Source organism: Urocampus carinirostris, chromosome 13 (genome assembly GCF_059441175.1).
Source record: "Urocampus carinirostris isolate Australia breed hairy pipefish chromosome 13, RoL_Ucar_1.0, whole genome shotgun sequence".
NCBI lineage: Eukaryota > Metazoa > Chordata > Actinopteri > Syngnathiformes > Syngnathidae > Urocampus > Urocampus carinirostris.
In genome coordinates, this window is record NC_142361.1 from 39,010,051 (window position 1) to 39,023,994 (window position 13,944).

Below are 13,944 nucleotides of genomic sequence, written 5' to 3' on the forward strand. Positions count from 1 at the left end.
CTTTAACTGGATTACTTTCAATTACTTTTAGATGACTCCAGTACCAAATATGCTAATAAAAGACAAAAAAAACTAAATATGACTCAAATGATGACTCACAACACGTGGTAAGCTTTCTCTCCTTGCTTTGATCTCTTTGATCTCCGGCAAAATTAACATAAAATGCGACAGAAACCAGGGTTGGGTAGGGTTACTTTAACTGGATTACTTTCAATTACTTTTGGATGACTCCAATACCAAATATGCAAATAAAAGACAAAAGAAACTAAATATGAATCAAATGATGACTCACAACACGTGGTAAGCTTTCTCTCCTGGCTTTGATCTCTTTGATCTCCGGCAAAACGAACATCAAATGCGACAGAAACAAAATGAAAATAAATCCAAACAGCTTGCCGACATCTTTTTTGCCGTTCCATGTGTTCCTTTCCTCCCCAAGCCTGCACACAATTTAGTAATTAAGTAATCAAGTAAAAGTAACCCTACCCAACCCTGCGTGTGAAGCACATTGTAAAGCGCTTTAGAAGGTCTTCTTTCGCTTTATAAATGCAGAACATTTAAAACATATTATACTTTATATTCCTCCTCCTTTTGCAGGAGTACTTATGTTCTTATCACCAAAAAACATACGTTCTTCCCCTGTCTGCCAAAGTAATCTATTACTCGACTCCATAATACTTACAATTTTCTTAAAATCAGCAGACCGCGGAAGGCCCAGGGCTCCACTGTGCTTATCAGATTATTCCTCAGATCCCTGGAGATGGAAAACAAGGAGTTAGGGTCTACCTTTCACACGGTAAAGTCCAGACTTTAAAATTGAAATATGACTTAGATCTCATCTCATCTCATTAGCTGCACGGCTTATCCTCAGTAGGGTCGCGGGGGTGCTGGAGCCCATCCCAGCAATCATCGGGCAGTGGGCAGGGGACACCCTGAACTGGTGGCCAGCCAATCGCAGGGCACACAGGGACAGACAACTCATTCGCTCATTCACCTAGGGACAATTTGGACCGGCCAATTCACCTGAAATGCATGTCTTTGGAATGTGGGAGGAAAAACACGGGGAGAACATACAAACTTCGCACAGGAATTCCCGTAGCTGGATTTGAACCCACACAGGAGATTCCCGAGACCTTAGAACTAATCACTGTGCAGCCGTGCTGCAGAAATAGATCTCTGGCCCCGCCCGTATGGCGCCAGCTGCGGCTCGTTGACAGATTCCCTTCGTTTTAAGCTCCGTGCTCACACTCTTCCTTTGTCAGTCTGTCAACGAACCTCTGCACCCGCATCCTGTTGGCATTTCCCGTCCGGTATTGTTCTCGTTTATTTTTTGTTCTGTTTATTATTGATCTCCAGTTTTGTTCCCGTCTAGTTTGTCCTGTTTAATTTCGATATCAATCCTGTCTGTTTCGATACCGATCCCATCTGTCTGATATCTGCTCGGGCAATTGGTATCGATCTGGTCGGCCTCTGGCTTCCTGTCAATCCACGCCAGACTGCTGCCTAACATGCATGACCCCCCATTTCCCGTAAAATAAAGAGCGATAGGGAGATAGATAAATAGATAAATAGATGAATGGAGATATATACATAGAGAGATAGAGACGGATAGCTAACTCGCTAGATAGATAGCTAACTCGCTAGTTAGATAGCTAACTCGCCTGATAGAGATAGAGTTATAGATAAATAGATGGATATAAATAGAGAGATAGAGAGATAGATAAATAGACAGAGATATAGAGGTAGATAATGATAGAGAAAGAGATACAGAGATAGATAGAGATATAGAGATACAAAGAGAGAGATATAGAGATAGATAGATAGAGATACGGATAAAGATACAGAGATACAGAGATAGAGCTATAGAGATACAGAGATAGATAGATAGAGATAGATAGATAGAGATACGGATAAAGATACAGAGATAGAGCTATAGAGATACAGAGATAGATAGATATAAATAGATAGATAGATAGATAGATAGATAGAGATACAAAGAGAGAGATATAGAGATACAGAGATAGATAGAGATACAGAGATAGATACAGAGATATAGAGATAAAGAGATAGATAGTGATAGAGAAAGAGATACAGAGAGAGATATAGAGATACAGAGATAGAGATATAGAGATACGGATAAAGATACAGAGATAGAGCTATAGAGATACAGAGATAGATAGATAGAGATAGATAGAGATAGATAGATAGATAGAGATACAAAGAGAGAGATATAGAGATACAGAGATAGATAGAGATACAGAGATAGATACAGAGATATAGAGATACAGAGATAGATAGATAGAGATACGGATAAAGATACAGAGATACAGAGATAGAGCTATAGAGATACAGAGATAGATAAATAGAGATACAGAGATAGATAGATAGATAGATAGATAGAGATAGATAGATAGATAGAGATACAAAGAGAGAGATATAGAGATACAGAGATAGATAGAGATACAGAGATAGATACAGAGATATAGAGATACAGAGATAGATAGAGATACAGAGATAGATACAGAGATATAGAGATACAGAGATAGATAGATAGAGATACGGATAAAGATACAGAGATACAGAGATAGAGCTACAGAGATACAGAGATAGATAGATATAAATAGACAGAGATATAGAGATAAAGAGATAGATAGTGATTGAGAAAGAGATACAGAGAGAGATATAGAGATACAGAGATAGAGATATAGAGATACGGATAAAGATACAGAGATACAGAGAGATAGATAGATAGAGATACAGAGATAGATAGATAGAGATAGATAGAGATAGATAGATAGATAGAGATACAAAGAGAGAGATATAGAGATACAGAGATAGATAGAGATACAGAGATAGATACAGAGATATAGAGATACAGAGATAGATAGATAGAGATACGGATAAAGATACAGAGATACAGAGATAGAGCTACAGAGATACAGAGATAGATAGATATAAATAGACAGAGATATAGAGATAAAGAGATAGATAGTGATTGAGAAAGAGATACAGAGAGAGATATAGAGATACAGAGATAGAGATATAGAGATACGGATAAAGATACAGAGATACAGAGAGATAGATAGATAGAGATACAGAGATAGATAGATAGAGATAGATGGATAGAGATACAGAGAGATAGATAGATAGAGATACAGAGAGATAGATAGATAGAGATACAGAGATAGATAGATAGATAGATAGAGATAGATAGAGATAGATAGAGATATATAGATGGATAGAAATAGATAGAGATAGATAAATGATAGATAAATAGATAGGTAGATAGTGATACATAGATAGATGGAAACCCTTCGTGTGTAATCATTTTCTACGCACATACATTTAAAGTGAGTCTAGAAAGCATTCAAAAATATTATTTACCAACCATGATATATAAACGCTTGTGCGGCACAGTTCATGTCATGGGAACCTCCTGCGTGGGTTCAAATCCAGCTCCAGACTTCCTGTGTGGAGTTTGTATGTTCTCCCCGTGCTTGCGTGGGTTTCCTCCGGGCACTCCGGTTTCCTCCCACGTTCCAAAAACATGCATTTCAGGTGAATTGGCAGGTCCACATTGTCCCTAGGTGTGAATGAGCGAATGAGTTGTCTGTCCCTGTGTGCCCAGCGATTGGCTGGCAACCAATTTAGGGTGTCCCCTGCCCACTGCCCGGAGATGGCTGGGATGGGCTCCAGCCCCCCCCCGCGACCCTAATGAGGATAAGCGATATTTAAAGGTGCCTTTGCTAGGGCAAACTGACCATTTCCTGCTCCCTTCACATTCTTGACCACATCCAGTCGAGCTAGAATAACACATGATGTGGTTTCATCCAAGGACGGAGTTAACCAGCAGCACCCATCAAAATAAACGTCCAACTTTAATCTCATCGTAGGCAAAATCAGCTGGCCAAAGAAAATTTCTGGTTTTAGAAGCAGTTTATTCCATTTTAATTACAACCCAAGTGAATAAGCCAAACCTGTATTTTCCTGGATCACACTCAAATAGGATAAAACGGGGGTCAATGGCTTTAATCAGGGTCGGGTAGGGATACTTTAACTGGATTACTTTTGGATTACTCCCATATCAAATATGCTAATAAAAGACAAAAGAAACTAAATAGGAATCAAATAACTCAATTTTGAGCAGGCTTGGGGAGTAACGGAATACATGGAACGGCAGAAAGCTGTTTGGATTGATTTTCATTTTAATTCTGTCGCATTTGATGTTCGTTTTGCCGGATATCAAAGAGATCAAAGCCAGGAGAGAAAGCTTACCACGTGTTGTGAGTCATCATTTGATTCTTATTTAGTTTATTTTGTCTTTTATTAGCATATTTGGTATCGGAGTCATCCAAAAGTCATTGAAAGTAATCCAGTTAAAGTAATCCCACCCAACCCTGCATTTGATGTTTGTTTTGCCAGAGATGAAAGAGATCAAAGCCAGGAGAGAAAGCTTACCACATGTTGTGAGTCATCATTTGAGTCATATTTAGTTTTTTTTGTCTTTTATTAGCATATTTGGTACTGGAGTCATCTAAAAGTAATTGAAAGTAATCCAGTTAAAGTAACCCTACCCAACCCCGGCTTTAATGAATAAAGCTACTTTTGCAGACAGATGGACAAAAGGACAGAAAGACAATCAGGTTATAATAAAACACTTGAAATCAAATTGTGTTACAGGAAGTCATTTTGTTTTATTTAACATGTCAACAAATTCAACAATGCGTTTGACGACTGGTCTTAATTACACTACAAAAGATCCAGTTAAAGAAATTGACTAAAACATGGAGTCAAAAGCTTCATTCTGTCAGGACCAGAACAGAAACAGGACCCACTCGCGTAACGTTTACCACACGTTTTATTGAAGGAACGAGGAAGGGCTGCGCCCAGAATCCAGTGTTCGCTCTCGTACTCGGCTTGAGATCCGAACACGGGAGTGGATGTTCCGTAGTGAGAGATGGCGGTGTCAGGGATGGGAAAACTGGTTGGTCGACGGGACTGGAGAGCAAAAATGTGGTCGGGGTCGGAAAGGAGTCGTAAGTCGGGACGGGAGAGTAGACGTGGTCGGGATCAAAAACGGGTCGTAAGTCGGGACGGGAGAGCAGACGTGGTCAGGATCAATGACGGGTCGTAGCCGGAGACAAATGAGAGCAAACACGGGAAAGGCGGGAGTCAGGGGTCAAAAAAGTCTTGCCTTGAAAAACAGAGGTTCGCAGATGGACCGACAACAGGGGATTGACAGGACAAGGTTTCAATAGTGGGGGATCTGTCAATAAGCTGCAGCTGGCGCCACACGGGCGGGGCCAATTGGGCGCCATGGCAACCGTGACAGAAATGGCCAATGTGCAGTACGTTATTTCAATATGTATTCAAATATTTACTACTCATTTCTTTTGTATGGGTTATACCTTTTTTCTATTTTTCATTTCTTTACGAGAAAGTGTATTAATATTTAATATTTTGGGGGAAAATGGCAACAAATATTTTATTAGCAAAAGGAAAAATAATTATTATTATTTCCAAAGATTTTTTATAGAGTGTATTCTAGTTCCCCTTTCATTCATCTTGTTAATATTTTTTTGACAAATACGTGGATGAAATTAATCAAAGGAAAAAAATCAAAACACTAGATACTGGTTACACGAGTGGTATACCGGACAGGACAAGACTGAAGGGATCGATATTGGATACATAAGCAAGATACCGGACAGGACGGACCGGATCATTACCGGATAGTGGAGCGAGATACCAGACAGGACGAGACAGACGTGAACGATAACGGATACTGAATACAAGAGCAAGATACTGGACAGGGCAGGACAGACAGAATCGATATCGGATACCGGAGCAAGATACCGGACAGGACTGGAGGGACGGGATTGATACCAGATACCAGAGACTGGACCAAGGTACCGGACAGGACAGGCGGAATCGATACCGGAGCAAGATACCGGACAGGATGAGACAGACGTGATCGATACCGGATATAAGCCCCCAAAAATGTTAATATTATGCGACAAAATATACCAGGGAAAAAAAAAGAAATGGAAATCTTGTGAAAGAATAGTAATAACAAACGACGTTTGTAGGCCTTACAACCTTTGTAATAGTACATGAGTCAATTTATTCAAAAGATAAATATAATTTTGCATTGCCGGAAACTCAGCAAAATGTAACTTGATGTCAAGTTTTGGACATGTTTGATCATTAATTATCTTGCCACACTTGGGATTATGGTTGCTCACTGTTGTTTCAAGCGTTTCAAGGAAAATTACAGGAAACATTGGATGTGTCTCAATTAATTTTTTAGTTTGCCTTTGCTGAAAAAGGTTGGGAAACACTGTTTTTAAGACGGAGTACTTTAGGTGTCACCCCTTAGCCCTCTGTCAGCTTCCTGATCAGGTAACTTTCACCTCCTTGATTGTGTGCAACATGGCACTAAAGAGCAATTGGAGGGTGAAGACCCCCAAGTCATCCATTGTGCCTGCAGAGCCTTCTTTTATCTTGAGCTGTGTTGCGAGCCTTCATTTCATCCGACGTATAGCACTTCAATTCCAAAGGTCCATCTTCTGTGACCATTGACCAGTGAGTTCAGACAAATTTAAAGTCAATAAGTGATTTGGATTTCAGTTTATATTTTAACGGTTGAAGGATTTCATACATTGGACTATAAAGGATTTTATACGATTGAATACAAATTACATTTAATGCGAAATATATTCACTGACTGGGGCAGCATGGCGGCGCAGTGGTTAGCGCATGTGCGGCACAGTTCTGAGGTCGTGGGAACCTCCTGCGTGGGTTCAAATTCAGGTCCCGGCCTTACTGTGCGGAGTTTGTATGTTCTCCCCGTGCTTGCGTGGGTTTCCTCCCACATTCCAAAGACATGCATTTCAGGTGAATTGGCCGGTCCAAATTGTCCCTAGGTGTGAATGAGCGAGTGAGTTGTCGGTCCCCGTGTGCCCTGCGATTGGCTGGCAACCAGTTCAGGGTGTCCCCTGCCCACTGCCCGATGATTGCTGGGATAGGCTCCAGCACCCCCGCGAACCTACTGAGGATAAGCGGTGTAGCTAATGAGATGAGATATTCACTGACTGGGCTGTGGTGAGATGTCAGGGCACCCTAGTCAAAAATGTTGAACGGGACGTACGGCTGATAAGATAATCAGCACATCCAGACGCTGTTGAAGCAGAAAGGCCCTGGTGACGTAGAAACGCTCGGTGTTGTTTTGAGTACCCCAGACAACGGTACTCTTCTACGAGATGGTGAAGCCCAGGGGGATTCCTTGGCACGCCCATGGGAGGAGTCAGCACGCCATGATGCTGGGAGAAGATGGCCAATAGGAGAAAGCTAAAGGACTTGAGAAAAAGGCTTCCCACAGACTCAAAAGCCATTTTCAATGGAGTACAGTAAGTTAAATGTCTGCCCCCGTGTGGAAATGTCGGCTTCCTGTTCCCTCAAGTCAGATAACTAATTCGAACAATTTGGTAAACGCTACATTTTGCTATATAATTCCCAACACAGTAGATAGCAAATACAAATAAAATATGACAAATGTTTTGAAATGATGAAAGTGTCGGTTTTGTTTTTAATGCACCCAAAAAAATGTAGACTATATATTGGTTGATGTGACAGATACATTTTAGGATCAATGTGAGAGGCACAGACTGGCACAGTCACAATGATACACTGCACAACTGGCATGCACTAATCCTGACACACACCGTGCAAACTCTGTCAAAACCAGAACGAAGACAGGACCCACTTGCGTGTGTTTCTCTTAGTTTTTTTTTTAAAGAAGGGAAAGGATGGTACACACGCTCCGTAGATCGCTGGTCGAAGGATTTTATACATTTGACTACAAAGGATTTTATACGATCGAATACAAATTACATTGAATGCAAAAGATATTCACTGGCTGGGCTGTGGTGCGATGTCAGGGCACCCTAGTAGAAAATGTTTACAGGAACGGCGGGAACGGGATGTAAGGCTGAAAAGATAATCAGCATATCCAGACGCAGAAAGGCCCTGATGACGTAGAAACGCTCTGTGTTGTTTTGGTTATTCCAGACAACGCGACACACTTTGATGAGATGGTGAAGCCCAGGGGGGGAGCTTCCCTGGCACACCCATGGGAGGAGTCGGCACGCCATTATGCGGGAAAAGATGGAAAATAAGAGAGAGCTAATGGACTTCAGAAGAGGGCTTCCCAGAGACTCCAACGACACTAATTCTGTTTTCGATGGAGTACACTTAGTTAAATTGTTAATGAAATTGAATCTGCTCCCGTGTGAAAATGTCGGCTTTCTTAATCATCTTTTCCATCAAGAAATGAGCGCTCATAAATTGTTGGGTGAATGTAGGTAGTGTTTGGTTAATGGAGTCAGATAACTAATTCGGACCATTTGGTAAACGCTACATTTTGATTATTAATTCCCAACATTACTCAGACGCGTAAGTGGTATTTCCGTTGGGAGCGACGGCGCTGTCGAGAACTGGAAAAAACAGATCTGTGTCCGGGACGGGGGAGGAAAAATCGTAGTCAAGTTCAGAAAATGGGTCGAGAAACAGAAGGGAACCAGAACAGGAGATAGTTAGGGTCGAAGGGCTTGCCTATCGTGAAGTTAGGTTCGCAGACGGACTGACAACCGGTGACAGGAAGACGGGGGGTACAAAAAGTGACAGGTAGCCATTTAGCGTCCGAGGCAGTTGGTGCCAAAGGATTAGGCTCAGGTGCCTCGCATCAGTAACCATGACGAATTCCTAAAAAAAAAGGACTTATCTCCAAACTGCGAATTAATTGATTTATCCATGCATTGGATCAGTGACTATGTAACTGCGGTGTACCCGTCCCACCAAAGATCCACATTCACGCTGGACTGGATGATGAGGTTTTTATTACAGTTGCTGCAAATGAATGAGTCGCACACAACACGTGGTTAGCTCCTCTGCTGGCTTCCAACACTATAAGGGGAATTAGCATTTTAGCAACGTCTGGTAAAACAAAGATAAATGGCGACAGAAACAAAACGAAAATAAATCCAAACAGCTTGACAACATCAATCACATTACTGTGCATTTTGAGAGATTTGTCAGCTGTGGTTTTAATGTTTAAAATTTACTTTTTGCAAAGCACCAAAAGATCGTGCCTTACCGTTAGCAGCGCGCTGTAGACTGCCAAAAACCCCCGCCTTCCGGTCACAAAGTCAAAAGCCAAACCAAACCTTACCCCATACCAGCACGTGGCACTGTTGGACTCATCATTGCAGGACACTTTGTTTCTGTCGCATTTTATGTTAGTTTTGCCGGAGATCAAAGAGATCAAAGCCGGGAGAGAAAGCTTACCACGTGTTGTGAGTCATCATTTTATTCATATTTAGCTTCTTTTGTCTTTTATTAGCATATTTGGTATGGGAGTAATCCAAAAGTAATTGAAACTAATCAAGTTAAAGTAACCCTACCCAACCCTGTCTGTGAACCTCTTTGTATACAAGTCCTGCCTTTTTCGACCCCGACTCCTACCTGTACCGTTTTTTGCTCCCGTTTATCTCCGGCTACGACCTGTTTTGATCCTGACCACCCTTGCTCTCCCATCCCGGCTTGCGACCCATTTTTGATCCCGACTATATCTACTCTCTCGTCCTGGTTTACAACTCGTTTCTGATTCCAACCACGTTTTTGCTCTCCTGTCCCCGTTTTTCATCCCTTACACCGCCATCGCTCGCTACGGAAGATCCCCTTCCGTATTCGGATCACAATACGATTGCGAGAGCGACTTTCTTCCCGCGTCTAGCGAGCACCGGATCGCGGGCACTGCCCTTCCTCTCTCTATCTCAATAAACTTGTGAGAAACGTTACGTGATTGGGTCCTGTTGCCGTTCTGGTCCTGACAATTCTTTAATATGTGTACATATACTAGACCTTTAATAGTATTCTGTTCAAATACTTTTTTTTGTTTTCTCCATTGTCCAACATTGCTTTCTGGCGCTGTAAAAACGGAGTGATGAAAGTAATCCAGTTAAAGTAACCCTACCCAACCCTGTCTGCAAACCTCTTTGTATACAATGCCTGCCATTTTCGACCCCGACTCCTACCTGTACCGTTTTTTGCTCCCGTTTATCTCCGGCTACGACCTGTTTTGATCCTGACCACGCTTGCTCTCCCATCCCGGCTTGCGACCCATTTTTGATCCTGACTATATCTACTCTCTCGTCCTGGTTTACAACTCGTTTCTGATTCCAACCACGTTTTTGCTCTCCTGTCCCTGTTTTTTCATCCCTTACACCGCCATCGCTCGCTGCCCTTCCTCTTTCTATCCCAATAAACTTGTGAGAAACGTTACGTGATTGGGTCCTGTTGCCGTTCTGGTCCTGAGAATTCTTTAATATGTGTACATATACTAGACCTTTAATAGTATTCTGTAAAAATAGTGTGATGAAAGTAATCAAATTAAAGTAACCCTACCCAACCCTGGTTACAACTATATCGCAAAATTGATTGAAATATCAGAAAACGATCATATCAGCCCAAGGTTAAACGCTGCATAAAGTAGGCAAACAAAACTAAAGCTTTCTACAGGCACTTGGGCACACATCCAAATGGAAAATGACACATGATGATGTATTCGGCCGCCCGCACACTTAATGAAATGAGACGATAGAACGCACTTGTTTGTATAACACTCACATCAGGGTGACTCAAAGGAAAAGCTTCTGTAAGTATGCTAATTAGTTCTCACCAAATAAGATCAGGGGCTTGATTTTTCTGCAGGGTGCACATATGCTTCGATGTAAAAACAGATTTTCATGCTGACTCCTTAAGACTGGAAATTTGCAGACTGTGCAGTTCTTTGGACATCGGAAAATGTTGGGCCTTAGAGTCATAACTGTCAACCTGTTTTGTCGTACAAAGTACCGTATTTTCTGCACTATAAGGCGCACCTAAAAGCCTTTATTTTTTTCAAAAGCTGACCATGCGCCTTATAATACAGCCTTATTTATGGAACAACATTAAGTTTTCCAACTAACTTGCAGCCGCCGACGCCAAGTAGTCCGCGGTGTATGCTGGGATTTATTTACCGGCGTTTCATTGGCTAACCAATGTGTCAATCATCATTTGAATCGATCACTATTGGCTAAAGTTATTCGGAGGTCAAGGGGCGGATCCTTTTTGTCATTTACAGGCTGGCATTGGCTTAAACGGCAAAACAAAGCCTGCAATTGGCCGAAAAAGATGAATGCGTATAGCACGTAGCTGACGGCACACAGAAAGCATTTTTTTCTATTCTGTATTTGTAATTATTTTATTCTCCTGGATTTACTGCACTCATGGATATACGAGGACATTGGCTGCACATTATTATGAACACAACGACTTCGGTGAGCTACTCCGGGTTTTATATTGTCCCTGTATCTTGTTTCAGACTAAACTCGATGTTTCTGTGATAAGCGGTGCACATAATGGATGGAATGGAGTGTCTATTTTTAAATTAAACTCAATTCCAAGTGTTTATTGTCATATTTACAGTAAAGTTGCGAGCGAAAAAGAAAATAGAAACTAAGGAATGGTTGGCATTTCTTGAATCCCAAGACTTTAACCTTCCGAATGATATTTGGAAGGATGCATTCGAGTGACATCGTACGGACACCGCATCCGCACGTGTCTACGACACGTATTTGCTTCTTTGCAAGCTTTAGTTGCAAAAATACCGTAAATTCCGGACTATAGAGCCCACCTGATTATAAGCCGCACTCAACACATTTTAAGAGGGTAACCGCTTTTGTACTTACACAAGGCGCACCTGTATATAAGCCGCATGCGCCCTCATGCAAACATGTAACACAATCACAAAATTAACCCAAACCCGACTTTAAGTCCCGCGATTGTAACTGAATATAAAGTACTCAGTCCAAAAACCACAGCCGTCAAAGGAACGGAAAATGATACCGGTACTTAAGGTTTGATGCAGACCTGCAGAGTCCGGGTCCCGTTTAAAATAATCTAAGGAAAAAAAAAAGTATATTTCCAAAGGTAAGGGTGGGAAAAATATGTGTCGACTATTGTCCGCTGCGTCCACAAACACGTCTCACCTTTACTCTACTTCCCGTCAGCCCCCGTGGTTTTCGACCTCTCTTTTTGATTCACCCGTGGAAAACTTATCAGAATAAGTCTCTAAAATAATACACCACAAAAATATACAGTTGCAAATACATACTATACATGGTTACACATATTTACAAAGAAAGAAGGTACACCGAGAAAGTTTTCAAAGCTTTAATGATAATAATATAACTTTCATCCCAAACCACGACTGTGAGAGGTAGCAACACGCTACTGGCAACACGCTCGCAAGGCAGTAAACGGGTCTGTTAAAAAAATATACCGTACTTGTAAAAATCATGGTAAACCGTCCTCATCTTCCTCCTTAGAACTGAAGCCATCAAAGTCGCCTTCCTCAGTGTCTGAAAGAAACTTTGTCATATAGACGTCGTCCCACGCTCCCGAAGCCGGACTCGCGCTGTCACTGTCGCTGGAACTCTCATCCACTCCTGATTCTGTGCCCTCCTCTCCGTTACGGAGCAGACCGGCTTTTCGGAACCCGTCGGTGATTTTTTGATGTGCCTTTCTTTTTGCATTTTGCATGATGAGGGTATGTTAACGCTGATTTCATTTGTGCACACGCCAAGAAGTTGCAGTCTTCTTCGGCGCATATATTCCACCGGTCTAAATCTTACCTTTTGTACTCTAGCGCCGCTGGCGGTCGTTAGAAAAATGACATAAATTGGCCGCATCACTGAATAGGCCGCAGGGTTGAAAGTTTGGGAAAAAAGTAGCGGCTTATAGTCCGGAATTTACGGTAATCTACAAAGTGTAAAAAATAGCACCTGGAAGAGCAGTCAACATTGTGCGAAGAAAAATTTCAACTGCACAATTCGAAAAATCGAAGCAAAAAAAAAATAGTCTTGCGAAAAAATCAATTGTATCTTAATCAGGTCGAGGTAGCTTGACTAATTTGAGTCCTTAAAAAGCCGGGATGTGAGTTGTGTTTGATGAGCTGTTATACAGCATCTGCAGCGTGGCCCTCCAGTGCCACATTTAATGCTCATCAACTTTAGGGTTCATTCACATAGATTTGAGGGACTGTGATTTTTATTTGAGTACTTTGCAAACACAGGGGCATTTAGCCTGACTGCGTCTCTTAATTAGAAACTCTTCGCATCACCAAACTTTCCATTTAAAAAAACATTTTGAAAATACGTTAGTGTCCATTGATACCTTATATGCATCAAGTGTGTAAAATCCGTCAATAAAAATGCTTGAAATGATATTGCCACGGCGCCCAATTGGCCCCGCCCGTGTGGCGCCAGCTGCGGCTTGTTGACAGATTGGCTTTCCTTCTATATAAGTTCAGTTTTCTCACTCTCCGTTGGTCAGTCAATCAATAAACCTCTACTCCGCAAGACGTGGGTTTTCAAAATGTACCGTTTACCAAATTGTTCAAATCAGTTATCCGACTCCATTAACCAAACACAACCTACATACATTTCTTGATGGAAAAGATGAACAAGAATAGCCGACATTTTCACACGAGGAGATTTAATTTCATGATTAATTTAACTAAGTATACTCCATCGAAAATGGCTGAATTAGTCGAATTAGTGTCGTCCGAGTCTCTGGCGAGCCCTCTCTGAAGTCCTCTAGCTTTTTTCTCTCGTGTGCCGACTCCTCCCATGGGCGTGCCAATGAAGCCCCCCGGGCTCCACCACCTCAGAGAAGAGCGCCGCGATGTCTGGAATTAACCAAAACAACACCGAGCGTTTCTACGTCATCAGGGCCTTGTTCTCAAAACATCGCCTGCCGTCCTCCGTCAGAGCCCTGTTGTCAAAATTCCCTAGTCAAAATATTCTGCATTTGGACCAGCGTGACCTGTCATTGAACTTAAGC

The 13,944-nt window shown here is 41.8% G+C and overlaps 1 protein-coding gene across 1 annotated transcript in view; it reads right to left on the reverse strand.

Moving 5' to 3' along the window:
* Positions 1 to 13,944, reverse strand: part of adgra1b (adhesion G protein-coupled receptor A1b) — a 336,527-nt gene that overhangs the window by 263,499 nt on the left and 59,084 nt on the right. Inside the window, exon 3 of the mRNA XM_088351215.1 lies at positions 683 to 754. Within this exon, the coding sequence (XP_088207341.1) occupies positions 683 to 754 (72 nt within the window). The remainder of the gene's footprint in view (positions 1 to 682; positions 755 to 13,944) is intronic.